We start from the raw sequence: 26,892 nt of genomic DNA on the forward strand, positions 1-26,892 counted from the left end.
AATATGAAATGTCAGCGTAGCAAATTGATTGACGGATTACCAGAGGGTGGGGGAAGGGTGGTTGAGGGGTGGGGGTGGTGGTTTATAAGGCCCTTAAAGTGAGGCTGTACCGAAACAGAGGCTCATGGAGTATGTCACAGTAGAATACTTGCGACGAAAAGTCGAAAATGTTGAAAATAAGAGACACTGAAACGCGCTGAGAACAAACGACACAAAAAGTAAATAAATTATATAGCTGATATTCGCCTCGAAAAATGGATATCAGAGCAAAAATATTCAAAATATACCAGAGGTCATGATTGGTTTTTTCAGTCGGTCGAAAGTTCCATTAAGCGGTTGAAAAAATCAGCGTATTAATTCGATTTAAGCAACGTTTTTAGAGTTTTTACACAAAATATGTACAACTTAAGGTTTCATAGATTAACAGACAGATAAAATCCCTTTTTGTATACGGAAAGTTGCACGAATCAATGAGGCATTCGCTATAATGTGCAAAAAAATTTGGAAGTTGCTAAAAACCAATCGAAAAAATGGCACTTATGTTTACATGGCATCAGAATCAATGTATTCTTTCGTATATACACACGACAGCCGAGAGGGTTTACGAAGTCCTGGGTCAAAACTAAAGGGCGAGGCCCGCTGTGAGGGAAGTGAGCAGAAATTTTTTGCGACCATGCCCTTTCGATTAGCCTAAACTACATTTCAAAATATTACTTACAGTCTTTTTTCTGCAATCGTTTTAAATGTTTTTTTCTATCTTTAGACGATTTTATTAGTTTTGATTATTTCAAATTTTGATTATAAGTCTAAAAGAAGTAGAGTCGTTATAGTAACAAAATCCATCTACTGGTGCCCAATATGCTGAAGGTATTCACAGACAAACGCAGTTTTATTAACGCAGTAATAATATAATACTGCGTTAATAATATAATATCTTACTAACCTAATAATATCTTACTGAGGTAATAATATAATATCTTACTAACCTAATACAGCCATGCTATTTTATATGTTTATTGTAATGTTCCAAAAGTTTCTAGAAAAGTATAATTCCAGAAGGTTCTAGAAAGCGGAAATAATTATTTTGCGAAAAATAGAATTGAACTAATACTACGAATATACTAGAATGATATGAAAGAATAAGCTAGAATGTTTTACAGTATTTTTACAGTCGTTACAGATGTTCGTCTACTCAAAACACTCAAGTGCTCCAATTATGTGGCTGCCATATTCATTATTGCCCGTGTCCCCAAGGCGTATCTCTGTGATTGGCAATCTGTTCTGCTCTGTTACGTAACCCTCATCGAATTGCCACTTCATCTGATTAGCATCGCAGTTGCAAGGAAGGTGTGCCTTGACGCAACTTTTGGTCATCCCACACTGACATCCTATTTGGTGATAATTTGAGCATATTTGTGTTGATGTGTGAATTTTTTTTATTCGATATAAAATATATGAACAAATTTCCTAAAACTATACCGAACGAAAACTACTATATTACATTTCAAGGACGGCCAGGAGGAGCAATATATCACGACTACCCACTAGCACTAGACATATACGTAAATCAAAATATTCAAAAGAAGATTTAATAAATAAACAAACATAAAATAAACACAAAATATATTTTTTATTGCTTGTCTTAAAGTACTGTATATTGCCCGAACCTTTTAACCAATCGCTATCGTACACACAGGGGCGGATTTAAGCGGCAAGGATGGTGGGGGCGGGGGTTGTTAGAGTGATTGGATTTGTGTGCCACACCCTTCAGGTGACTGAAAAGTTTTGGAAACTTCCGCTTAAAAAATTTACCTTTTAATTCAAGGTGAAAAAGACAAGAAGATAAATAAAGTAAATTATTGCATTATTTCGTTCCTACTGACCACCAAAAAATGCTTTCTATCGAATAGAAGCAAAATTTACCGAAGAACACAAAAATTTTGCGGGGTTTCGTTCCCCCTACACCACCTGCCAAATCCGTCCCTGCATACCCTATATATTCTAGAATTTGAGGAGAGTATATGATAGATTGTATTCGATCGGTGTATTTTGAGAAATTAAAACTCAAAGGACAGTTAGTGATACTTGCTCCAAGTACTCATATTCTGCTGTAAAAGATACTCTCTAACCATTTTTTCGAGCTGGGATTTGGTTTTCGATAAACTAAATTTTAAAACCCGAAAGATGAATAGAGTTACCTAATCTGATCTCGTCATAGTTTTGCAAGAGATACATGCAAAAATGAATGCCAACAGAGAAACATTATAGAATAATGTATATCTACGTGTTTTTTAAGTGTACTTTCTATTTTCGCATATCCTTAGTTCCTACCAAGATGTCTCTTCTTGATCAAACTATCCGTTTTCTTCTTCTTTCAGTTTTATTCAATATACTTTCTTTTATTTTTTGCATTTACCTTCTTACTTGCCACTGTCTAGAGTCTGGAGGCTCAAGCTAAAATTCTCAAGCTTCAATTTACTGATTGGCTTCATTGCGTGTTTGATTGAATCAAAGGCAATTTGAAACCTATGCAGTACAGTTACTACTGACCAACTAAAACACTCCAATAATTAGCTATTGCATCGCTGAGTAAACATATGAATAAACTAATTGTGTTGTTGGGGCGACGAGAAAGGAAAAAGTTTTTTATGAGGGAGGCAACTCTCCGTCCGTAAAGGGTATGCGCATGGAACGAAGTTATTATTGGACATGCTCTCTGACTCCAGGACGGAGTGTTGCCTCCGCACTCATTGGAAGATTTTCGCTCGCTCGTTTTCCCAACAAAGACTATATATAAGCTTCCTTCAGCGCACATCGTCATGAGGCTTAACGAAAGATAAAATGAAGATGTATTTGATTTTAACAACACAATTATTCAGTTATGTTTTATACCTGTACCAGTGCTGTTTCCGCCTCCAAAGTATTTCATTTGATCTCCTTTTCTGTCAACAATGTAGCCAAAGTGTTGACCAGTATTTGAAATCAGTATCATCCCGGAGCAGTCGACCCTGGTCCACTGTCTGCATTCTCCTAATTTATCCACTACGCTTATTACGTCACGGAGTGGATTTTTGTAAGTTATTATGTGCCTATAAAAGGACAGATATCGAATCAATGAGAAAGAATATTTTTCACTTATCTTACACAAAATAATCTACAAATGTAGAGGCCTCTCTATTCAAAGCTTGAATTCCCGGTGGGGGCCTCTCTATTCAAAACTCAAAGTCCCCTTTTATAAGATATTCTACTAGAATTTCACCATCTTATCGTGAATTTTTTATATTTTCGAATATTTTGTATAGTTTTTAAGACTAGAATTGCTTGCATTTCGACCTTAATTTAGAATTGGGAATTTTCCATTGGGTAACACAATTAAGTAAATGCGACGTCACAGTGTGTTTCGGATTGCACATTTAGGGGTGATGGGATTCAAATAAAAAAATTCGAAAATATACCCTTGTGACTTCATCACTTAAGATCTCTATCGAACGTATTAACAAACCGAATTTCAAATGTTCAAAACGATTTTATCACTTGATATGATTCTAAGAACGTTTTTTCATAATCTACCAGAGTTTCTCCTCTCCGGCACCTTATGTCTACGTGCATGGGACCAAATTTTAGATGTCTGTAACTGATAGGGTGCCTATAGTCGGATAATTAGTGTATGATTTTTCTTGTCAAAACGTTATCGTTGATACTTTTTATTCTATAACTACCACAGAACATTTAAATAATATTCCGTATTGTTGTCTATCATAAACTTTCATGTTAAAATTACTTACCTGTATGCGCCGGGAGGCTCAAAGCCTGTCACGTTCATCCGTGTTTCACTGTCGTGGTCAAAAAGAACCACCATGGTTCCATTCTGTTGGGCACATCGCACTTCGACTGGAACAGAAGTGCCTTCAAATTGTATCAAGTATGTTTCTTCTTTAAGATTACCTGGCCTCCAGGCTTCTTTGCATGATCTGTAGACGACTGAAAAATGGTTTAAGCGCATTAGTATCTAGCATTGTTGCTAATGGGCCTTACCAGCAATTTTTAAGGCATAGGTTTCCTGAAACTTTGCTAATAATCTTATTAGAAATTTACCAGAAATTGCTGTTTTAAAGAAACGATGTTGTTTGTATAAACAATGCCTTCCAAAAGTCGTTGAACAATAACGTCGGTTTTCATTCACCCATCATTGCTCCTTGTAACCATGTTGGTTTACGTAAAAAGAAGGAAGAAGATTGGGGAGGGGGAGGGGGGTATGTTTTTGCCAGTGACTTCATATGATATTTGTCGGAACAAACAACATTGTTTTCGGGGGAGGGGAGGGGGGAGGTTAGTGTGCAGAAGTAGAAGAATTAGGGAGAAGATGAAGAAGAGAAAACGAAACGCTACACAAATTTCTAGCATTTTAGATTTCGGTTGCTCAGGAAGCTCAAGCTGCTTGATTACACGGACAAAGCAGACATTCTAAGGCCCCGCCCTTTTTACTGTCAGAAAACGCCCTTTTACTATCAAGAAACACAAAATTTGCCAATAGCTAACGCGTATGACTAACTTTTGATTACGTAAAGGCAGTTTCAAAATCATAGGATTACATTATAATCATAATGGACACCTTGTCTTCTTCTTTCAAACCAATGCACCGATGGTCATTCAAATGACCATTCAAATGACCATTCAAGGCCAAAGACCTAAGGCCAAAGACCTAAGGCCAAAGACCTAAGGCCAAGGACCTAAGGCCAAAGACCTAAGGCCAAAGACCTAAGGCCAAAGACCTAAGGCCAATAACCTAAGGCCAAAGACCTAAGGCCAAAGACCTAAGGCCAAAGACCTAAGGCCAAAGACCTAAGGCCAAAGACCTTAGGCCAAAGACCCTAGGCCAAAGACCTAAGGCCAAAGACCTAAGGCCAAAGACCTAAGGCCAAAGACCTAAGGCCAAAGACCTAAGGCCGAAGACCATTCAAATGAAAACAATTTTCTCGTTCCTCCGCACCGTTCTCTTACATTGTTTACCCAGGCTTTTCTTCTTCTTCCACTCTTATTTTTCCTCATTACTTCACCCTCTATTGATGCCATAACTATACTTTCCAGTCTGCGTTTCCAATGCATCTACTTTGCCACCCTTATCCATTTTACCTGGTTAACAGTACCATCCAGATTTTTAATCCCAATCTTTTCTCTGACCCATTCATTTGTTTTCCACTCAGTCCAGCTTAACCTCAATTCTCTTCTGCATACCCACATCTCAACACGTTCTCTATAAACAAACTGTATGGAAAAGTAGACGGTGCTTTTTTGGTTGACAGTGAGCACATATAGACAGTTTCAAACTTGAACAGGGTGTAAGACAAGGTTGTATCTTCTCGCCAATGCTATTCAATGTCTTTGGAGAGGCAATAATGCGCACTATGAGGCAATATGGCGATTTTTTAGATGGTTTAAAATAAATTTTTGGAATTATTGGGAGGGCTAAAGCCGCGGTGTCGGATGCCTCCGCAGTGTCTGATGCTTCCACGGTGTCTGATGCTTCTGCGGTGCCACTGACAAGCACCTCTTGTTCTAATCCTGTTGAATAACCTGGTGCTTTCCATTTTCAACCTACCATTTGATTGCTTCTTTCTCATAAATGATGTGAGTGCACTCTGCTGCAAACATGCGTGGCCATTGTCTTGTCAAGGGATCCTCCGCCTTTTAATCTGTCTTGCCTTTAGTCCTGATGTCACACAGCAGCTCTTTGAGTCGCATAACACAACCTTCTCACAAACACCATGATGTAAGCAGGGAGACCAGTTTAGTTGCCGATCACTAGACCCCCTTCTAGATGCCTTTTACAGAACGTAGGAGAAACGGTGGAGGTCTTCTAAGCCGCCTATGAAAATTAGCCTGTGGTACTATACTGCACATGACGTCTTTCCTTGCAATTCTTTGTTTGTGCTATAGTAACTGTTCCGAAACGGAGATTTGGCGAAATATATTATTATTATAATTATTATCATTATCAATATTGCCATCATCAACATTGTCCCAGCCTGCGTGCAGACTCTGTTGACAAAATTGAAAATAGGAGAAAAAGTAGAGTCTGCAAAGCCGAGCCGATTTTCTTGTTCACAGGTTCCTCAAAACCATGGAACCGAGTTTGATTGGTTTGGGGAATCTCAATTGGTTTTTTTTCAGTTTTCAAAGTGGCGCCTTCGAGCAGAAGTATAAATGAATGGTATCAGGATAATCGAACAGGTCTGTTTGTTCTTTTGAACAACAAAAATTACAGAAAACATTGCACGCTAATGGAGTTGTTGTTCTAGTGCTTAGAATAAAATATTGATGTCAGCGAACAAGAAAAGCGGCTCTGTTGCGCAGACTCTACTTTCTCTCCGCTTTTGAATTTTTGAGTCTGCACGCAGGCTACATTGTCGCTACTTTTGTCATCCTCATAAGCATTATCAACATCGTCACCATCATTACCAAAAACCGCTTTTTCTCTTTGCACTTGTAATAGTTATTTTTCCAATGTAATTGTGCCACATACAAGCTACCTTGTAATAGTGATGTTTGTAAGTGTTATGTTTTTTAAAATGAAATGACAACTGGTTTAAAAAATTATTATTATTATAATAGTACAACTAGTAAAGCACGGCAACATACATTTTGCATACACCTCTCCGGATTATGTAGTCTCGCACTGCCTCTCTTTTGGTGAAACAATAATGTCATCAAATATCAATAATGGACATCTGAATTTATTTAAGCTTTAAATATTTGCCAATTATGCTCTTTGCTACCCCCAATATCTTTGTCAATTTCGTCTATTTCATACTTACGTCTATTTCACTCAAACACAAAGTGAAGAGAACGCTTCAACGCAAATGTTTCTTTGTCTGATTATAAAAAAATGTTTTTTTACAGTTCTAATTGTAGAGCAACCTATAATTATTTCGCATTTTTGCTTCACTAGACTAAATATTTGCGTATCATTTTGCGTTATTTAAGAAAGAATTAACTGATATTCTACCTAATTGGGTGATACATTATTCATCGTTATTCAAAATATTGTTAATGGATTTTTTAAAGATTAACACTGAAGGCTAGATCGGTTATGAGAGTAAATATATTCAATGAGTTGATAAAAGATATCCGTTCTTGGGTAATGGATTGAGCAGAATTCATTAAAATTTAAAAAAGTTAGATAACGATGCGAGTGTTTTTTTAAAAAAATTGTCGATTCTTTTTTTCACGATAAATTGTAAATCGTAAACATTTTCCTGCCCACAAATTAAAAATTTGTTTTAACCTGAATAGGTGTTATAAATGTTTATTCAAAAAAGTGTTTGTAATCTCATGAAAGATTAGTTTTTAAAATGTTTCAGGCACCGTGGAGCGTTGAGAAAAGTGAGGGGTCTAAAAAGTGGGGGAGGGGGGCTAAAACCGAAAAAAGAAGCTTTACTGATAGTTCTCTTCTTAATATTGTGCATTTATTGCAAAAAGTGGGGGGGGGGGGGGATAAAGCTCTCCCAGCCCCCCTGCTCCGCGCTGCCTGTGTTTTTAGAGCTTTAGTGCCCCCTCTTCCAAGAGCTAGCGCATCTACAAGGTCTTCAATCTTATTGTGGATTCGCGAAAATTTTTGATTCACGATGCATTTGGAAAATGACATTAGAAATTGTACAACTAAAGATGCACCCTTTTATCGCAGTGCACGAAAGAACAAATCAATAATCTTAGGTGTTGGATTGAAAAGTAGACGCGCTGTTCAAGTGAATCCACCACCCTCAGTGTCTCATGGTGGTTGTGATAGCAATATTTAGGTATCCATGAATAAGGAAGATAAGGAAAAGATAAGCATTTTCTGTTATAGATTTATAGAAATCGTAAGATAATATGAAAGAACGCAAGATAATATAATAGAAGAAATTATATTAATCCGTTACTAGAGAGTTCAGTGGAAAGGTGCTATGTGCAACATTTAAAGAGTGAAGTAAAAATTTCAAAGAATGAAAAACCAACTTTATTGATAATACGCAATAACTGAATCGCTGGACAATACTTTTAGGATCTTTGTCTTTTTGAATAATTGCTATATACTTTTGAAGCATTGTGTTGTTACTTAGCAGGTTTTAGGACACTGAGAAGACCTGGCCCTGGTCCTTTCTCACGGTGTGACCAACCCTCGTGATTCCTTCGCCTTGAATCACAGATAGCTTGCGAGACTCCTCACGCCGAGTAAAAGTTTTTTCATGTCAGGGACTCTTACTAAATACCCTTGGATCTGAAGTTAGCGACCCTAACCACTGAGCTATCCTTGCATTTAGTAAAATTTATGAATAGTCAAGTATGTTAAAATATAAGATGAATTCTGACTTGTTATCGGTGCTTTATCTAAAAGAGATTTCTTGTGTCAAATCTTGAAACAATTAGCCTTGACAAATAGGAGGTCGTGTGAATATAAGATAAACTCTGACTTGTTATTGTTGCTTTATCTAAAAGAGATTTCTTGTGTCAAGTTTTGATACAGATAGTCTGGGCAAAGAGAAGGTCGTACGGCAGATAATCGTGAAGAAGGTTACTAAGTGTAAAAACTTTGTTTTAACTGTCGTTTCAAGTCAGGTTTTGAAAAAATGGCTACATTTGCTTGAGGAAGGACAAAAATCTCCCAATACTTTATTTTTGAAGTAATTTTTCATAGCTTGTACGCACCTTTCTTCCATACTTGGTTTGTTGTCTTTTCTTCTATTTTTTTTGGTACATCCCAGCAGCTTGACTGCCTTGCACACTCGAAAAACGATTTGTCAAGATATAAATCTTCGCCACTGATTTCTGGCTCTTCTTCTTTACCAATGAAAAATGAACTTTCGAAGATATAAACAAAAGAAAACAGAAGAGTTCCAAACAGCGAATATCTTTGTTTCATTTTTATTAATCTATGCAATGTTGATGTAAAGAAAAGCTTTCTCGTTAGCAATGCTGTTTATAAAGATTCCTTTCTGCATGTACTGATAGACGCCGGAGTGTGAGACAGTTAAAAAGTGATCAATTATTCATGACCTATACATTTTTTATCAAGCCTTCCTTTAGAGTATACTTTTTATTAACATTGCAAGCATAGACATAGGAAGCGGCAGCTAGCCCCAATTTTCATACACAGAGTTAAAGGTCTTTGGTTTTGAGGAAAAATGATCACTTGGTTTAAGGAAAAATGACGGTAGCAAAGCCAGATACATTTTAAACGATGTTTCTTGGCCTCAAAGAAAACAGAGCTGAAGATTCTGTCTTGATATTAATGGTAACGTTAATGTCAGTACTGACACAGTAAAGGTCTCTACTTTACATTCTTGCAGTTTATCAGCCTCGTGTTTTTTCATCGCTTCGCACTTCATTTGTCAAACATGAAGCTAGTATCGTAAATGTTTCTTGAAACGTGACGTTTCTTGTAAGTCTCCTGTTCATTAGTTTGCCTGGAACCCGGCAGTCTCAGTCAGTTTGTCAAACGTATATTATGTGAGTTCCGTCCAAAAAACTCTGAGAAAGGGTGGTCTGAAAGCTGGAGTTATGGGACATAGAGTCTTGAAAATAGGGTTGCTTTCTTCTTCAGTCCGGGGAACCAGAAAAGTGTAGGAATTTACTGATATGATGTTACAGATAATTTTTGTGGTAAACCAATGGCTAAGTACCACGAATTTTGCAGTATCATCTATTCTTGCCCATCGTTCTAATCCTAGATAAGAAAAATAAGTCTTTGCTAGTTTGTACAAGAAAATTGAATGCACAAAAATTTGTACAATAGAATGCACAAAAAAGAGCAGCGACCTTAGCAGAGGGTTTACCTTACCCATAATTAGTACTTTATACATTTGGCTCGAGAACAAATAAATAACTATCTACAAATGATATGTTTTAAGCAGCGATAAATGCTGCTACAAACTGTTGTGGCGGGTGGCGCCTTTTGTTGCAAAGTAGTCCCATGAAAACAAGAAAATTTGTGTTGCCCACATCTTCACAAATGTTTACACTGTGAAAAATACACTTCTGAATAGCCTTTCTTTTTTGATAGAGAACTATAAACAGTGCCTTCACAATTCATTGCCATCTAGCTCCCGAAAGCATTTTCAGGATACTGAGAAGCTTTTGCTTATGGAGCAGTGTCCTGGTCCTTTCTCTCGATGTGACCACACCTTGTGATTTCGTCCTACGCCTTGAATCACAGAGAGTTAACGACTCTTCACTCTGAATGAAAGTTTCGGCATGTCAAGGGCTTGAATCACAGATCGTTGGATCTGTAGTGAGCGATTCTACCTACTGAGCTATCCTCACATTTTCACCAGAATATGGTTTTACAATCAATATGGGAATGTTAAAATACTTTTTTGCCTTCTCTATTTCTACGTCATCATTTTTCCTACAATTATATCCCCCTTGTCTACGCCCTTGAGTAGGACAATTTTTTCGGTTAGATGTTAATTGTATGCTTTTTAAAAGTATACTTCTGAATGCTATCTGACAATTGACGATAAAACACTCACGAAGTATATGAGATGATCGAAAAGAATTTAAATTTTGAAAAAATAGAATACAAATTTTTGAAATCTATGAAATTTTGATCATAAATCTCAAATACTACCATAGAACGCCTCTGAATGTGCCAAGTCAGTTAAATGTATAATGCATTAGCTGCAAAATGGCCCGTAAAAAATCTGGTGTCAGCAGAAGCACCCTTCTAAGGCAGAGTTGAAATTTACTCCAGCAAATTCACTAATTGGGCAAAAGTATTGCACAGAATAAGGCGAAAACAACAGTACAGTTGCAGAACAATAACTCGCTTGTCAAACCTGTGCAGTGAATTATTTTCATATTAAATATAAATTTTTACAGTTACAAGCTACTCATTATACTAAGTAGAATCTATATGAATACAATACAAGGACAACACGACGGAATGTAAGTTACCATAATAACTCCGCAGTCATAAACATAAATAACACGTAACAAAACAAAATTAAAAACACAGCTACAAGAAATACACAAAAATAAATATTACTAAATAATACTCAGGTTTGTTACATAAATACATAATACATAAAATCAGACCTGAAGTATCTCATTTATTTCTGTATTGTCTGAAAAGATTCATTAAATAAGAATTCATTTAATTTTGCTTATCAAACTTGAATGCACGTGAAATTTGATTAATGCAACTGTAGTCAACTGCCGTGCCACTCAGTTTATTACAGCTACTCTTCACAGATTAGTTTTCCAATCGTATGAGCTCCTTTCTCAAAGTTTAAGCCAGTATCTCCCATGCTCACCTTGGTAAGCGGAAGCCTCTCCTTTTCCGTGACGTAACCTTCATCATAGCGCCATGTTAGATCATTTTTATCACAGTTACATTCCTCGGTACTTGATGCACATGTATTTGTTATTCCACAGCTGCAGCCTATGAGAAAATCAAATATTTCATCATATGAATGAGCATATGAATGTTCCTTTACTTGAAAAAATCACGAGGCTGGATTTTTCGCAAAATTTGGGTATATTTCAATATTTCAATAAAATTTTATTTGAATATCATTTGCATGAAAGATACCCTGTCACAAAAGACATATCTTCATGGCAGTTATCACAAAATGTTATTATATTTTTGCACGAGAATGAAGTAGAATTTAATTGCTTATTGCGTGTAAAGGGTTATTAGTACCCATGCATGCTCAGTGTACTGCCAAACAGATATAAGAGCTTGTTAATCAAGATTGTAGGGACAGTTGCCAGGTGTAGAAGTCTAATGTGGCAACTTGATAGATAATGAAAAGTTAAATCTTGAAAGACAGAGTTTCTTGTGTGAAACTGCTGATGTTATTCAAATTGTTCTATCACAGGAAGAGTGGGGAGGGGAATGTGAATTGATCCTCAGCCAGGAGTTATTGATAGCCTCAAAAAGTAATGAATTCAATATTAAGAATTGAATGTTAATATTATATTACAATATTAAGATCTTAATACAATATTAAGATCAGAAATTACAAAAGTATGCTTCAAAAGTATGCTTTAAACTTTTGCAAGAAAATGACTGCAAAAAATTTTCTGAACTTTTTTGGGCTAATCTAAAGGGCGTGGTCGCAAAAAATTTGCTCTGCTTCTTAGATCTTGTTATATGCATTGTTATATTGATTGGGATCTTTACGTGAAGCTATGAGAATAATAAAAGCTCTCGCCCTTTTGTCATTATTCCAATCCCTGCATTTGAAATGGGAATTTTTTCTCGATTTTAAACTTAAACCAGTGCTTGTTTCTGTTTCGAAATAAGATGATGAAAATAAGACTATGCTTACCCGTTCCTGCTGGGGGTCCACCGCCTATGTACAGCATCTCTTTTCCATTTCTATCTGATAGAAAAGTGTAAGAATCCTCCAACAACATGTGAATGCAGTCAAATCTTGTGAACTGTTTGCAAGCGATTGATGAATTAACAAACGCTATCATGTCCTCAAGCTTGTTTTTGTACTTCAACACACGGCTGTAAATTAAATTTCGTAACTCTGATGATTACAGCATTGTAGAAATTGTGAATATAGGCAATATTGTGAAAAAATGTCTCGGTTAAGCTGACTAGACTTTTTAAGATAAGCCGCAGAACATTTAAGGCCCACAGAAGTAGTTGCAATGATGAATGGCAGCATGGTTTAATTGAAGTACAGTGTCTAGGTGATTACGACTTTCTCTGAAAGAACACCTTGAAAGAGCCCTAAATTGGGAAACGCAGCTAAATCTATTAAACAACTTCTGAAATATGAACAAATAAGGAACGAATTTTTTTCTTCCTTTCTTCTCTTTCTTAATGTAATTCTATCTTTGACTTCTTATTTTATGAGTCTAACTTAAAGTACATTGACTCATCAGCAAAAACTTGCATCGTTCGCTGGCTATGTATTTGTCCCGAGGCTCCATGTTCTAATTTTTTGGAAAATTCGAAGCTAAGGCGTTCTTGATGTTGGTCTTATTCTACAGTGATTAATTTCTAAGTCTACATACTTAAGCACTGTTTCTAAGAGCATCAAATAACAGTTTTGCGTGTCACTTTTGGTAGCACGGTTGATTACATGATCAAATCTGCCCTGCTTTGTTGAAAAGAGAGAAAGCTTTCAAAAACGCATTGTTTTTCTGACTATTTGTCATCTGAGATTGACCATTCGCTGTTCTTATATTTATGGCTAATCGTGCCTCAATGATCTTGTTAGGCGATCGACAGACACTGCAATGGCTTAAGCCACCTGTCAATCAATATAAGCCAATCAAAAAGCGTGTGCGTGATATCACTCTCACTGATTGGTCGATTGTTGATTGACAGATGTCTGAGGCCGATATAATATCTGTCATTGTCTTACAGTATACCTTAAAAGTATTGCAGCAGCTTTCAAAGTTTAAAAAATCTTCTAGAATAGATACTGCCGTCTGCTGCTCTTGCTGTATTGGAAACCTGAAGCATAGCGAGCTCGCTCGATGTAGAAATCTTTCATTTAAGTTTTCTTCTTTCAACGTCACTTTTTTCTGTTGTTGATACCTAAAATAACTGTCTTATGATGATCAAGATTGCAGCTATGGAATTTATTGGGCAATACATTTGGTACTCACGTGCTATTCATTCCAGAGAAATATAACCTAGCTAAATCTTGACCATCATCTTTTTTTTTGCAACTTATGTTTATTAATTATTCATTATGATTTCATTTTGAGAATATTCTGTCTTTTGATACCTATAATCCCAGACAAAAATAGTTGAGACTTTTCAAGGAAAGATGATATTTTCTCTTTCGCTCGAAAGACAACTTAGGCTGCGTACACACTGAGAGCGAAATAGCGAAGCGAAGCGATATTGGGCTTAATCCTAAATAAGAATTAATCATATTAAATGAAATCTCCAGTTTGGTTTTCGTGCTTCTCACTCAATAAATCATGAATTGGTCAGTCTGACAGAATCCATCAAAAACAGTCTGGACAACAAGCATTTTGGCTGTGGAATACTTATTGGCCTTCAAAAAGCTTTCGATACTGTCAATTACCAAACTCTTCCTAAAAAACTTAAGGATTATGGTATAAGAGGCACAGTTTTAACATGGTTCAGCTCCTATCTAAGTAACAGAACCAAGTGTGTATCTGTAAATGGCAACATTTCGAGTCACCTTGAAGTAACCTGCGGTGTTCCACAAGGCTTTGTCCTTGGCCCACTTCTTCTTTTTCTCATTTACATAAATGATCTTCCAAAATCATGCAAAAAACTTCTTATCTTTTTATCTTTTTGCTGATGATACTAACATATATTTTGAATCTGAAGATCTTAGTCAACTAGAAAAAGTAGTAAACAATGAGCTGAAGCATGTTAAAAATGGCTTGATATTAATAAACTTGCACTGAATGTAGACCAGACAAAATTTATCATTTTTCATTCTCGGCAACATTCCTTGAATTAATCTGTGAACATAAAGATTGGTAAAGAGCATGGTAAACAGGCCAAATATGTAAAATTCCTTGGTCGTCTCTTGGACGAAAACCTTAGTTGGAAGTATCATCTGAGTGAACTAAGAAAAAAGTTAGCAAGAACTAGCGGTATATTCCTTAAAATAATACATCTTCTACCTACCAGTGTTCTAGTTTCTTTGTATTACTTTTTATTTGCCTCTTTTTTCAACATGGTATCATTGTATGGGGCCTTACATATGACACCTTTACTAAACCCATATACATTTTACAAAAGAAAGTTCTTAAAGCTATTACTTTCACGAATTCTTCTTCTCCATCCACTCCAATTTTTTTTGGTTTAAAAATTCTTAGATTATATGATTTATTTCATCTCAAGTTGCTTACTCTGGTGTATGAATGTATTAATTTAATTTCTCCTACCTTCTTCCATAACTTTTTTGATACTTTGACGTCTGTTCATCAATATAATACAAGACAGGCTTGCAAGGGCGAAATTTTAATGACACATAAAAATTCACTGCAGTATGGCTTAAGGTCCATTAAATACGCTGGTGCTAAATCCTGGAATGAAATTCCTGCTATTATTAAACAATCCCGTTCAGTAGTGATTTTCTGTTGTGAAGTGAAACAGCATATTTTTCCACCAAATACCAGTCTTGAATATCTCTATCAAATAACTTTATTCCTTTTCTGATCAATTCTAATTAAGTTAAAATTTGATGAATAATAAGGTTCTTTGCTCAGAGGGTGCTCTCTTCTCGATTAGTCTATCTACTGAGAGAGCTCCTCCTCAAATAAATTCCCCTCCCTACTAAAGTCCATTTCAGTAGTATGTATAATTTGTGTTGTATTTAATTACTATTGTATTTGTTGTTTTTAGTTGTATTGTTGTCAGGCTTTTGTATGTAGTGGAATTTTAAATATGAAAACTTGAACTTGAACTTGAACTTGAAATCAAAGAACACAGCCATTGTGAAACATGATTACAAGATAAAGGGAGATAAGAAAATGGCGAAAATAGCTTTGCAATCAATGTCTAATTCCGTAATTTGTTTTGCCAGTAGTTTCATAAGCTGAAGAAAGATTTGTTAGAAAATGAAATGTCCAATCTGCGCAGTAACAGACGGCTTTTACACCCATAATTTCAGGGGCACTGCAAGATATCATGCATTTCGAATCAAAGCAGTTTGGAGACTCTCAGCTTCCTGTACGTTAAGGCTATTCCCATCAAAGTATCCAATAGATAACAACGAAGAATACTCTATTAAGAACAACTTAGTTTTTCTCATGCTTCGAACACAACATAACAAAACTGGTGCTTGCCCAACACGACGTATATATGAGGTTAAGAATATCACATCTTTCCTCAAAATAATAATAAACAGAACAGAAACATGAAAATTCAAGTTTATTTAAAGTTTGCTAATCAGAGGTTGCATCAAACAAGGTAGTCAGACCGAATTATCTTTCTGCCACTTCTTGTCGCTACTGGCTGCAGTTCACGAATGAGGTGCCTCTTGCGGATCAAATGGTTCCGTGCCAGGCTGATGGTCTCCATAAGGTTAAGTCACTGCTTCTTGTTCCTTTCTGCGGAAAAAGATTTACTCTTCTTTATCTTCGTAGAATGGCTCTCTGGCTTGACGTAGAAACTCTCGACTTCGTCTGAAGACTTTTTCCTCGTCAGAATACTTACACCAACTTGTTCTATGATACATCCTTCGGTCCAGCTACCTGTTCTGTAATTATTTCTTGGTTTAATCTGGAGTAAATCGTCCTTCTTCAATGCACTTATCTCCCTTGTGCCGCTGTTATAATTGTATCTTTTTCCTCTTTCGAAGTTTTTCTTTAACGCCAGTGACGACCTTTGGTTTGAGGAGCTTCTTCGAAATGAGAAGAAAGTTTCCGCTCGTCTTCTAGAGAAGAGTTAATGGCAAAGCAATCTAGCAATGATCTCGCGCTGCTTGAATGGCGAAACACGCTGTCTGATGGGATGGAAAGCTCTCCTTCCCAGCGTATATTTAGCAGACGAGCTAAAACACTGCTTCCCATATCAAAGAAACTCCTTAAACCAAGGTTGTCACTGGTGTCCAAGAAAAACTTCGAAAGAGGAAAGAGATACAATCAAAGTATTATAACAGAGGCACAAGACAGCTAAGTGCATTAAAGAAAGATGATGTAGTCCGGATAAAGCCAAGAAATTCTGACAGAACAGGCCACTGGACCAAAGGATGTGTCATAGAGCAAGTTGGTGTAAGATCTTACAATGTAAAGACCGAAGATGGAAGGATCTTCAGACGAAATCGAAAGTTTCTAAGTCAAACCAAAGAGCCTTTCTTTGCAGATGAATAAGATTCAATCATTTTCCCCAGAAAGGAACGAGAAGCAGTAGCTTGACCTTATAAAGATCACCAATCTGAAATGGAGCAATTTGATCCGCAAGAGGCACCTCACTCACGACCTGATGCTACTGAAGAAGAGACAGCAGCCGCAAGACCTGCTGAGACCAGATTTGATCACAGGCAATTGAACTTTTACCAGCCAGTAACGACAAGGATTGGCAGGAAAGTAATTCGGCCTTACTACCTCGCTGGCCACAACTTCTGATTAGCAAACTTTAAAGACAATTATTTTTATTATGTGACTGTTCTGTTTATTCTTTTGTTGGAGGAAAGGTGTGAGGTTATTAGCCTCGTATTTATGTTATGTTGGGCATGCGCCCGTTTGGTTATGTTATGTTATGCGTGAAAATACAAAATGGTGTATTGAAGTTCGAGTTCGGGTGTTCTTTCGTTGTTATATACCGGATAATCTTACAATTAACTTGCCGGACATGTCACCCTGGCGTTCAAGAACTGCTCCAAAGCGTTTCTCTTCATCTGTAACACTGAGTAAAGCCTTCGCAGTGGCTATGGCAGCTGTTGATTGTGCTTGTTGACATGGCTGTTTGAAGCAATACTTTTAGAGCTAACATTATCTACATTGGGCCCGTTTGCAATACAGAATGAAAACCTTACAAAGTTAATTTCTATTGTTTTATCTTCAAAGGCGGCATTAGATTTTCAGAAAACTGTATGATTAGTACAGTGCGAACAGTAAAATATGTTTTTCACCTGATAAACAGATTTTCACTAATGCCTCAAAGGTTCCGTCGTAGAGCCCCGAAGCAGCACTTTTTCATGAAAATCGAAGATAATAATTTAGCTAATATAAGATAATCATAAAGCTAATAATTTTGGCACAATGTTTGGAATGATCCAAAATTTGTTCCGTTCAATCCTCAAGCTTTCTTGAAATCTAAATCAGATATTCGTTCATCGTATAAATCGAGCTCTAAAAAATGGATGCTTCGGGCTGAGGGAAGCTCCAAAAGACTCCAAAAGTTTTGCGTCTTCGATAAACTAGTGTGTTTTGTAACTGCTTGTACGATGTTAAAGCCAAAATAAGATTGCTTTGTTGCTGATTTATAACTGAAATTGCATTTGAGACAGAAGCAAGTGGAGTAAGTGCCAGCCTAAATGTAAATAGTTTTCCTCATCCATTCCAACATTAATGAGCAATCAGAGTCACAACAGAATAGAAATGTAAAAGCTTTTAGACTGCCATCCATCAAATGTCTCGAATGACAGCGTGATGTTATATAATTCATAACACTGTAGTTGTCAGTGCGAGCGAAAATCTTAGTCAGCAGGCCCATCTTTTTTGCTGCATTAACTTTTAATAATGGAACACAGTCCACTTACACAATAACAAATTTGACAGTGTACTCAGTCTGGTTTTTGGGATTTGCTTCCTTACGTTTGCAAATACCATTTACAGGTAATAAAATGTTACTGCTCAGGCGCACAGAGTGATCACATTTTCCAACTTTTGTGGCTGGAAGGGCAAAGTGTTCTGGAAAAACATTACAGGTAGCACCTGAGTCAAGTTAAGTTGAAAACAAATTTGCCTGCCTTTCATAATCATTTAGGCAAGGATTATGATTTGAAGAGGGGACTGGGAGACAGAATTGATTTCAAAAATTATTTTTGGGTGAAATTTCAACAATGACAGCCAATAAAATTCTGCTGTGATTGGAAAATGTTTGCAAAACGTCTCCCTTGTTCGGGAGATGAATCATGCCCGTCTTCCAGACATGCACTAGCCCCCGTTTCGGGGTGATTGCACATGCGCATTATGACTTGAAGCCCTGGCAGGAAGTTCAAGGATTGTATGGTCGCAGACAGAACATCTGTGCGAATACTGTTATTGATGCGCATGTGCTATGACCCTGCAACACTGATTGGTTGAAGACGGTATTGTTTCGAAATAAATGACTGATAGTTTCGTCTCCCGAAGAATCCCTTAAAAGCAAAGCTTACATAAGACTATAGAATATTGGCTTTAAAATTCTGACACCAAGAAAAGTTGTGATCATGAAAATTTGTTAACCAACATAAATGATGACAATTGACAATAGTAAAAATAACGTACAGAGGTAATGCACAAACATGCTCAAACCAACACAGTTAAGGGGGGGGGGGGTATTATGTCATGCTCTAATTGTTATGACGGTGGGACTTTGCGATAAAAAGTAGCCCAAAAGATTATCAAATTGTTGTGTGAAGCTGAAAAGGTGGCCATTTACATTGGCTCATCGTTTGTTATTAAAATATATCAATATAATTGTTTGAAGCGGAAAATACCATTGCTTTTCGATATGATTTTGGTGAGAAGAAAGATTGACTTTGAATGCGGAACGATTAAAGTAGCTGAAAGTCCACAGCACGTGAGATTTCCAGACTTCCTGACTATGGATTCTTTATCTGTAAAGTGACAAATGTGCATTGTTGGAAATGGTTCTGTTCGGTAAATTTACCAAAAATTGTTGGGAAGACTAGACTCCAGTTCATATGATTTACTATTATCTAGATTCCTATTGTTTAGGAATTTCTACTATCCATTAGTCTGTACCAATGAGAAATTGCATCATAAGCACATGCTTAAAAAGGCAAAAGCTTGTAAACAGAATTCATATCACATGGATATCATAATTATTATATATCATAGTTGCATAATACAAACTAGAGTTCCAGTCTCAGTCTTCTAATGACACCTTTTTCTCTAAATTTTATTCGTCCTTTGATTCGAGATTGGCTTATTGTCATTACAGCCACGCATGCTCCTACCACAAAATGTATAAAGCAATGTGAAAATCGTCATTGATTTTAACTACGCTTAGGTATGTATATTATCCTTAATCTTGACAGCTAACGTCTGCTCGGCAGTTACATTTCACATAAAAGTTTTCCAACCGTATGAGCTCCTCTCTCGGTAACCCCACCTGTATCTCCAAGCCTCACTTGAGTAAGAGGAAGCCTTTTCTTGTCTGTAACATAACCCTCATCAAATCGCCATCTGCTATCATTGACATCACAGTGGCAAAGAATGTCAATTTTCTCGCATGTTTTGGTTATTCCACAGCTACAACCTGTCGGAAGTTTAATTGTAATTAAAATGATTTTTCAAATTTGATGGTTCTACACTTTTTCTGCTAGGGATAAGTTACCAACATATATTATTCTACTTATTTATTTAATTTCAGTCAGCAAATACTGCTATGCCACTAGAATTATTCCCTTGTGTCACATAGTTTTCTGACAAAGAGATGCCAAAAGTTTGCCCATTTTAATGGCATACCCTTCTAAATAAAATATTCTTAACACCCCTGTGCTTCCATGGCGAGAATTTTCCTGAACAGGGGTTAGCAATTTAAAAAACTGAATGAGCCTAAGCTAGGTGCTCTTTTCCATTCCCCCCACGTCCTCTGCTCCAAGTTGAGACCTCAAGTTTGCGGCAAGTAAGTTTTAAGTTTTCTCTTTGAAAATTGATAGATGTTGTCACAACGCATTTAACCCTTCTTCTGCCAGTCAAAAAAAATCTTGCTTTCCATTGCAAATTAACTTGCCATAAGATTGGGGGTTTTTGTAGTAGCTAATATAAAGAAGTATGACTTACACAAACCTTTTTTTATATATTTTCTGAAAAAGTGCAAAGGCTGATGTATCAGCATAAATAAGGCTAACGTAATAGCCCTGTTTATTCTTTCTAAAATTGTTCGTTTTAAAATTAAGAAATTTGAAATAATCTTTTTGCCATTCAATTACATTTGATTGCAAACAGAGCTCTCGTATTTAATAATGAAATCACAATTCCCTTTCTTTGTGTAAATTTGACATAGGAGGCTCGATTTACAGAAATACACAACATAACAGAAGATAAGATTTAATGAACTGTACTAACCACTCCCAGTCGAAGGCCCGCCTCCAAAATAAGACATTTGCACCCCATCTCTGTCAACCAAATAGCCTTTGCCATCAAGTCGCATGTTGTGACAATCAATCCTTGTAAACTGCTTGCAGGCCGGCGAAGAATCGACAAAGTTCTTGATGTCTTGCAGGTTGGCCTTGTACGTAATCACACGTCTAGAATTATATGATCGTTGTAAGAGGCCTCACAAAATTTTAACAAACGTACAGATTTTTCTCCGTTGAAACTGGAAGCTTTATCTCCAAAGTAGCTTTTTTTAAGAATGATTTTCGTTTTTTCGCATGTTTATGCAAAAGTTCCCCCCTCCCCTTGATGATACAAGTTTACTGTCCTTGATATCAGTAAAAATCTACCAATTTACCAGAGGTCTCTCTGGATCATCAGCATTGTACCCTTTATGCTATACAGGGCGTTATTTTCCCCGTGACCACGTGACCATTGGTCACAGGAAATCAGTTAGAACATTTTTCTCACAGGAAATTTCTCAACCATGGATGAATAATAGAAAAGTTTTATACACTTTACAACAAGTTAAGCAGGTTGGAAGGAATCTAAATGCTCAGAATAAATCAACTCATTACACTGAAAAAGATCAAAACTATGTTTCGAAAAGTAATACTGTGCTGAAAGAGCTCAAGGGGATCAGCTTTCGTTGCAAAAAGTAACAAATTATGTCACTACTGATATGTCATTACGACCCATACCGTTATTAGTGTTTGAGATTTTTTTTAACTGCAGGCTATAAAGAAAGAACCAACATCTCGTATCACAGGTGTATTTTTGCAAGAATTTCCGACTTGTAACACTACAGATAATTCTCCTTTGTACAAAGATACAGTTTTTGGTATGAGTCTTTCATAAAATCGCTTTTTTTATCAAGACGCGGGAGTTGCCATTTTAATGTTCGCTCATTGATGCAAGAATGGCAATGCTCCACATTTCTTTGCCAACCCTTTGAAAGAGTTTTGACAATAGCATCCACTATAAGTGGGGCTGCTGAAAGGGGGGTTGATTGGCAAAATGCCCCAGGGGGCCTCAGGGTTGATTGCACGATGTTAGGAATGGAATTAATCAATTGTAGCAAAAGTATGCGTAAGAACGTAAGATGTTAAAAAATTTGCAAGAAATGACTGCAAGAAATGACTGCAAGAAATATTCTAAAATGCATTTTAGGCTTGGTGGCAAATATTTTCTGTTCCCTTCGCTCACTGGGGGCCTCGACCTTCGGCTTTGTCCTAGGAACTCCGAAACCTCTGTGCAGTTCTGATTATAAATATGGCAAAACATTTCTGATAAAATCTGTACTTTCATATTTTACTCATGTGACTCCTTTTGTCTTCAACAACATAATTTTATCGCATTATTGAGGTTTTTGAATCACAAATCCAAAGTAATTTCACAGGAAATTTTTTCAAAAAGTTTACGGTCACAAGAAATCTTGAAGAAAATAACACTCTGATGCTATAGTTGGCTTAAAGCATAGTTACTGCTTTAAAGCGATACAACTGATTTCAGTACTCTCGTCCTTTTAGACGTTGCAATTTGTTGATTGGACTGAATCATACTAATGATTATTAAAAACAAATCAAACCATCAAGCACATACTCTTATTCAATGTCAGTGGAGTAGCAGTAATATTCACCGATTTAGAAATATGAAGATGAATTCATAAATTGTTTAACTGGTACCACCCTTCAGTGACCTTCCATGTAAATACATAAAGCTTCTATAGAGATTGATTTCAGGAATCCAAAGGGGGTTTCTTCTAGTTCGGCTTGTCTAGCTCATTACCAAACCATATGGGTCAAGGTTTGAGCTCCCTCTCCTCCGGAGCCAAAGATGAATGCTAAAAAGGCATCCGACATTTGAATACTCAACTGTTCCACTTAAAGAGGTCAATAGGGAATGTTTGGTACATTCTTAAATCTTTCTTTTTACAATGTGGACCTAAATTAGCCCCCCTTGGCCGGCCCGAGGATGCTCAAAAAGCTTGGTCCATTTAGGGTTAAACATTGTCAATTTTGAATTAATCACAGCTTCGAAGTACAGTCGAACCTCTAATAGCGACCACCTCCGATTAGCGGCCACCTCCCAATAGCGGCCACAGACCTTCAGTCCCAAACGCTTGAGAATGTTTTAGCATACCTTCAAATAAAGGTAGCGGCCACTAGCCCTTGGATCTCAAAGTGGCCGCTATAAGAGGTTCGACTGTATAAACAAACTTTCGCACTTACTTGTAGGATCCAGGATTCTCGAAGCCGTCAACTTTGATCAATGCTTCACTATCATGACTGAAAGCAGCATACACTTTGCCTTCTGTTCTTATACACCTGACTCTTAGTGCCATTGCCATGCTTTTACTTCTAATCCAATATAGCCCCTCGTTGATATGTGCTGGCAAGGCGCTCTTGCAAGACCCAAGCGGCTCTGAGATTCGTTGAGATTCAAAAAATATAATTCTACTTAAAAGAAGATTGAATAGATTTTAAAACGTATCTTTTTAGATTGTTTTAGGGCACGTATATCAAAGTCTCAGTATAAATAGCTGCATCTCTAATTTTCAGCTAGGAGTAATGTTTTCCTTGAATTAAATTGGAGAAGTCTGTGTATAGTCGTTGTTAAGAGATTTATGAAAACTATTTCATCGTACACTTTTTAAAGTATTTACGCTGAACTAGGTCAGAGTAAAAAATTTAAAAGTTTTTTGGATACACAAGTGCAGCCAAAAGGGGGCTCTGGAAGCTACTTTTAGAACGCACCAAGTAACACTGCGACGTCGAAGTGGAGAAATTGAATCTCATCAGGTTTCGATGATTTAGCTCACAGAAAGTTATCAAAAAGAACCTATCACTCTTATTCAGGTTATTTTCACCTCTTAGTCGTCATCTGATTTGCTTTATTGAAAAGATATTTCAGCATCCAAATCTAAATCTATAAAATAGCAAAACCTGTTGTAACATAAAAGACTTGGTTTGTGGAAGAATTCTTTAAGGTCAAACGATCCAACATTTCACCCAACATTTCACCCAACATGGAGTTGGGCGTAATGTTGGATTGTCTGACCTCCTTGTTGGGTCACCCAACATCGTAAATTTCGATGTTGGACGAAATTTGACTGAGGTCAAAAATGTGATGAATAAATAGCTGAATATGTGATGGCATAGTTTCCTGAATGATTATAAGTCACTGTATTTGGATAGGGGGTCAAAAATATAATATAAGTTTAATTTCTTACTCAGAAAAAAAACATCAACAAAGGAAGTCCCTTTATTTCAATAATATAGTATCCTTAGAAGACATTTCCACATGCCTCATCACAACTGGCCTTGAGGCTAGATCTCTTCATCATAACAGGAGACGATTGGCCGTTGGTTTATCGGTACAAGTCGCTTCACCTAACCCATCTAAAACCCTAAACTTCAGAATTATAACTTGATTGACCCAAAGTACAAGCAACTTGATATTCTTGGGAGGGAATTGATGACTTTTCCCCACCAGGATGCCGATGCACCAGTCCTACCTTGAAAAGCTGCGGTATGAGAGGGAACAGAAACATAAATAAATTAAGTGACGTTACTCTTCTCAACCAAGGGACAAAAACGTCGGTGCAAAGACCCAAGCTACACAATTCCTACTTCTCTTTCATTTATCCCAAAAGAATAAAAGCAGTACATAAAGGCTTGATACATGAATGGAAGTAAGAATATTGACACCTAAATGAGAATAATAGAATTAGTCTGAAATAGAACTCCCTAGTGAAAATAGATTCTACAACATCCCTCGAGAAATTAACTGTGATAAAATTGCATTCGATCAGCATTATGATTAACGTATTATATCAGCACATTTTTATTTAATGCTTATTGCCATAACCTTTTCCTTATGAGTTTTGTTAGTTTATCCCACAAACTTTGCCTTACGCTTTTTTGTTCTTTTTTTCCACCACCTTTGCCTTATAATTTTTGTTCGTTTATCCCACAACATTTGCCTTACGGTTTTTTGTTCGCTTATCCCGCAATCTTTGCCTTATAATTTTTGTTCGTTTATCCCACAACCTTTGCCTTACGGTTTTTTGTTCGCTTATCCCGCAATCTTTGCCTTATAATTTTTGTTCGTTTATCCCACAACCTTTGCCTTACGGTTTTTTGTTCGCTTATCCCGCAATCTTTGCCTTATAATTTTTGTTCGTTTATCCCACAACATTTGCCTTACGGTTTTTTGTTCGCTTATCCCGCAATCTTTGCCTTATAATTTTTGTTCGTTTATCCCACAACATTTGCCTTACGGTTTTTTGTTCGCTTATCCCGCAATCTTTGCCTTATAATTTTTGTTCGTTTATCCCACAACATTTGCCTTACGGTTTTTTGTTCGCTTATCCCGCAATCTTTGCCTTTTAATTTTTGTTCGTTTATCCCACAACATTTGCCTTACGGTTTTTTGTTCGCTTATCCCGCAATCTTTGCCTTATAATTTTTGTTCGTTTATCCCACAACATTTGCCTTACGATTTTTTGTTCGCTTATCCCGCAATCTTTGCCTTATAATTTTTGTTCGTTTATCCCACAACCTTTGCCTTACGGTTTTTTGTTCGCTTATCAAAAAACACACTCCGTAGATTTGGCTAATTGTGTGAAAAGTTTGAATAGAAGGAAACAGAGGATTTGTTTATAAACCTTACCTTTTTCCCAAACTACCTCATTTTCCTTGGCTGTTGTGACGATCTCATCACCACCATGCACTAGTCTCGACTGTTTCGTTTCCTTGTTGTACTTAAAACTGGTGCAGCTTTGGTCACGTTCACATTCAAAGTGTTCTTTTTGGAAAGAGAATTCCTCACCTTCAATAGACCCATACTGCAGTTTAAAAAAAGTCTGTGACGCCACAACAGTGATATGGTTAGTAACGAGAACAACTACCAATATGGCAATAAGGACCATTCTGAACCGATTGCCTATTTCTAGCAACGTACCTGGGAAGTTTTTGTTAACCTTGTGGTGCCATCTTTAGATTTTAAATGAAGCTCCTTTATGACATGTCTGGATTGGAAACGGCAACTTGCAGGTTCTTGTCAATTATATCTGGATGTTTATACAAAAAACAGGTGCAAGTTTACTTATTTCATTCCTTGCGCAAGATCATTTTTTGCTATATCATTGTTTCAATATTAAGTTTGTCACGTTGTGTCAGATACCTAATCAGCTCTTTCTATAGACCCTGAGCGTTTTTGTCTTGCATGCTATGTTATGAATTAAAAAGCAGTGCGTTATGGCATATTTTGTCTGAAATTTAACAAGTTCTTTTTTCAGCTGCTGTTCATACCTAACCTTCTAGCAAGATTTTTGCTTCAGTTTTGTGTATGTTGCTTCATTGATTTTCAGTTCATCTGCTAGAAATAAAACCAGGAGCTTTTTTTTCTACAAAGATTGAATTATGCTTTCTTTTCCAATCATACTAGCTAAGATTGGAATTTCACAACTGTACGGTACCTTTAGTGGAAAGTTTGTGACCCGTAGAGAACTGGAAACAATTTTAGGTATTTTCAGAGATCTTTGAGAGTGAGATAATGAATTGAGAATTCTTATTTCATACAACCAATAAACTGTGGCGACCTACAGGGACGGATTTAGCGGGGGGGAGGGGGGGGGGTATTGTAGGGGGTGCGACACCCGCCAATATTTATGTGTCCTTCGGTAAATTTTAATTCATTCCCTAAAAATCACTCGTTGGTATTCAGTAGTAACAAGGTAACGCCAAAATTTTACTTTATTTATTTTCTTATCAGAATTTATCTTCTTATCAGCAGCGTAGCGGTGGGGAGGAATATTCTGAAACGATTTTAAGCTAATTTCTGCTCGCTTTGCTCGCAGGAGACCCTCCTGTATATCTCTAAAGGATGTTCAACAATTTCCCCTCGTTTTTTGGTTTGTATAGGAATTTCCTTCATGCTCTTGAGACAGTCCCGAAAAAAATAGCAACTAAAATGCTGAAGCAGTTTAATCCTTGAAAAAAATTGGATTCTGAAGTGCTTGTCATGGATTTTGCTCCAAGGAGAACGGACTTGGTTTAAAACGTTCGAATACTGTTTATTATTTTTAGATGTTTGATTCGTAGTGCTTTCTCTCTTGGACTC

At 36.7% G+C, this 26,892-nt stretch overlaps 3 protein-coding genes and 1 long non-coding RNA gene across 6 annotated transcripts in view; 1 reads left to right on the top strand and 3 right to left on the bottom strand.

The window, feature by feature from the left end:
• Positions 1 to 26,892, top strand: part of LOC135688581 (uncharacterized) — an 81,664-nt gene that overhangs the window by 20,835 nt on the left and 33,937 nt on the right. Inside the window, exon 4 of one of the 3 annotated variants that reach the window (XR_016144940.1) lies at positions 1,172 to 1,303. The exons of the other annotated variants lie outside the window; for them this stretch is intronic. This is a non-coding gene — a long non-coding RNA (uncharacterized LOC135688581). Of the gene's footprint in view, positions 1 to 1,171; positions 1,304 to 26,892 lie in introns of those variants that run through there. 3 annotated transcript variants of the gene reach the window in all.
• LOC135688305 (contactin-associated protein 1-like) lies at positions 59 to 9,517 on the bottom strand. Its single transcript, XM_065205095.2, has 4 exons — positions 8,686 to 9,517; positions 3,786 to 3,981; positions 2,893 to 3,089; positions 59 to 1,388 (listed from the first exon to the last, which is right to left on the bottom strand). The coding sequence occupies exons 1-4, from the start codon at positions 8,897 to 8,899 to the stop codon at positions 1,189 to 1,191; spliced, it is 807 nt and encodes a 268-aa protein (XP_065061167.2). The 5' UTR covers positions 8,900 to 9,517; the 3' UTR covers positions 59 to 1,188.
• LOC135688570 (neurexin-4) lies at positions 10,519 to 13,687 on the bottom strand. The gene is made up of 2 exons (XM_089114112.1): positions 12,312 to 13,687; positions 10,519 to 11,419 (listed from the first exon to the last, which is right to left on the bottom strand). The coding sequence occupies exons 1-2, from the start codon at positions 12,460 to 12,462 to the stop codon at positions 11,217 to 11,219; spliced, it is 354 nt and encodes a 117-aa protein (XP_088970238.1). The 5' UTR covers positions 12,463 to 13,687; the 3' UTR covers positions 10,519 to 11,216.
• Positions 16,370 to 26,130, bottom strand: LOC135688272 (neurexin-4). The gene is made up of 4 exons (XM_065205048.2): positions 25,441 to 26,130; positions 22,998 to 23,190; positions 20,737 to 20,918; positions 16,370 to 19,924 (listed from the first exon to the last, which is right to left on the bottom strand). The coding sequence occupies exons 1-4, from the start codon at positions 25,697 to 25,699 to the stop codon at positions 19,722 to 19,724; spliced, it is 837 nt and encodes a 278-aa protein (XP_065061120.2). The 5' UTR covers positions 25,700 to 26,130; the 3' UTR covers positions 16,370 to 19,721.

Source organism: Rhopilema esculentum, chromosome 19, assembly GCF_057945365.1.
Source record: "Rhopilema esculentum isolate cy_ngs chromosome 19, ASM5794536v1, whole genome shotgun sequence".
NCBI lineage: Eukaryota > Metazoa > Cnidaria > Scyphozoa > Rhizostomeae > Rhizostomatidae > Rhopilema > Rhopilema esculentum.

Excerpts from the sequence above, each read along its gene's own strand:
- LOC135688305 (XM_065205095.2), bottom strand. The coding sequence starts at position 8,899 with ATGAAACAAAGATATTCGCTGTTTGGAACTCTTCTGTTTTCTTTTGTT. Across the intron at positions 3,090-3,785 it reads GAGCCTCCCGGCGCATACAG|GCACATAATAACTTACAAAA; the intron begins GTAAGTAATTTT and ends GTCCTTTTATAG. Across the intron at positions 1,389-2,892 it reads CGGAAACAGCACTGGTACAG|GATGTCAGTGTGGGATGACC; the intron begins GTATAAAACATA and ends ATCACCAAATAG.
- LOC135688570 (XM_089114112.1), bottom strand. The coding sequence starts at position 12,462 with ATGATAGCGTTTGTTAATTCATCAATCGCTTGCAAACAGTTCACAAGA. Across the intron at positions 11,420-12,311 it reads TGGACCCCCAGCAGGAACGG|GCTGCAGCTGTGGAATAACA; the intron begins GTAAGCATAGTC and ends ATTTTCTCATAG.
- LOC135688272 (XM_065205048.2), bottom strand. The coding sequence starts at position 25,699 with ATGGTCCTTATTGCCATATTGGTAGTTGTTCTCGTTACTAACCATATC. Across the intron at positions 23,191-25,440 it reads TGAGGTAGTTTGGGAAAAAG|AGCCGCTTGGGTCTTGCAAG; the intron begins GTAAGGTTTATA and ends AACGAATCTCAG. Across the intron at positions 20,919-22,997 it reads GAGAATCCTGGATCCTACAA|ACGTGTGATTACGTACAAGG; the intron begins GTAAGTGCGAAA and ends ATATAATTCTAG.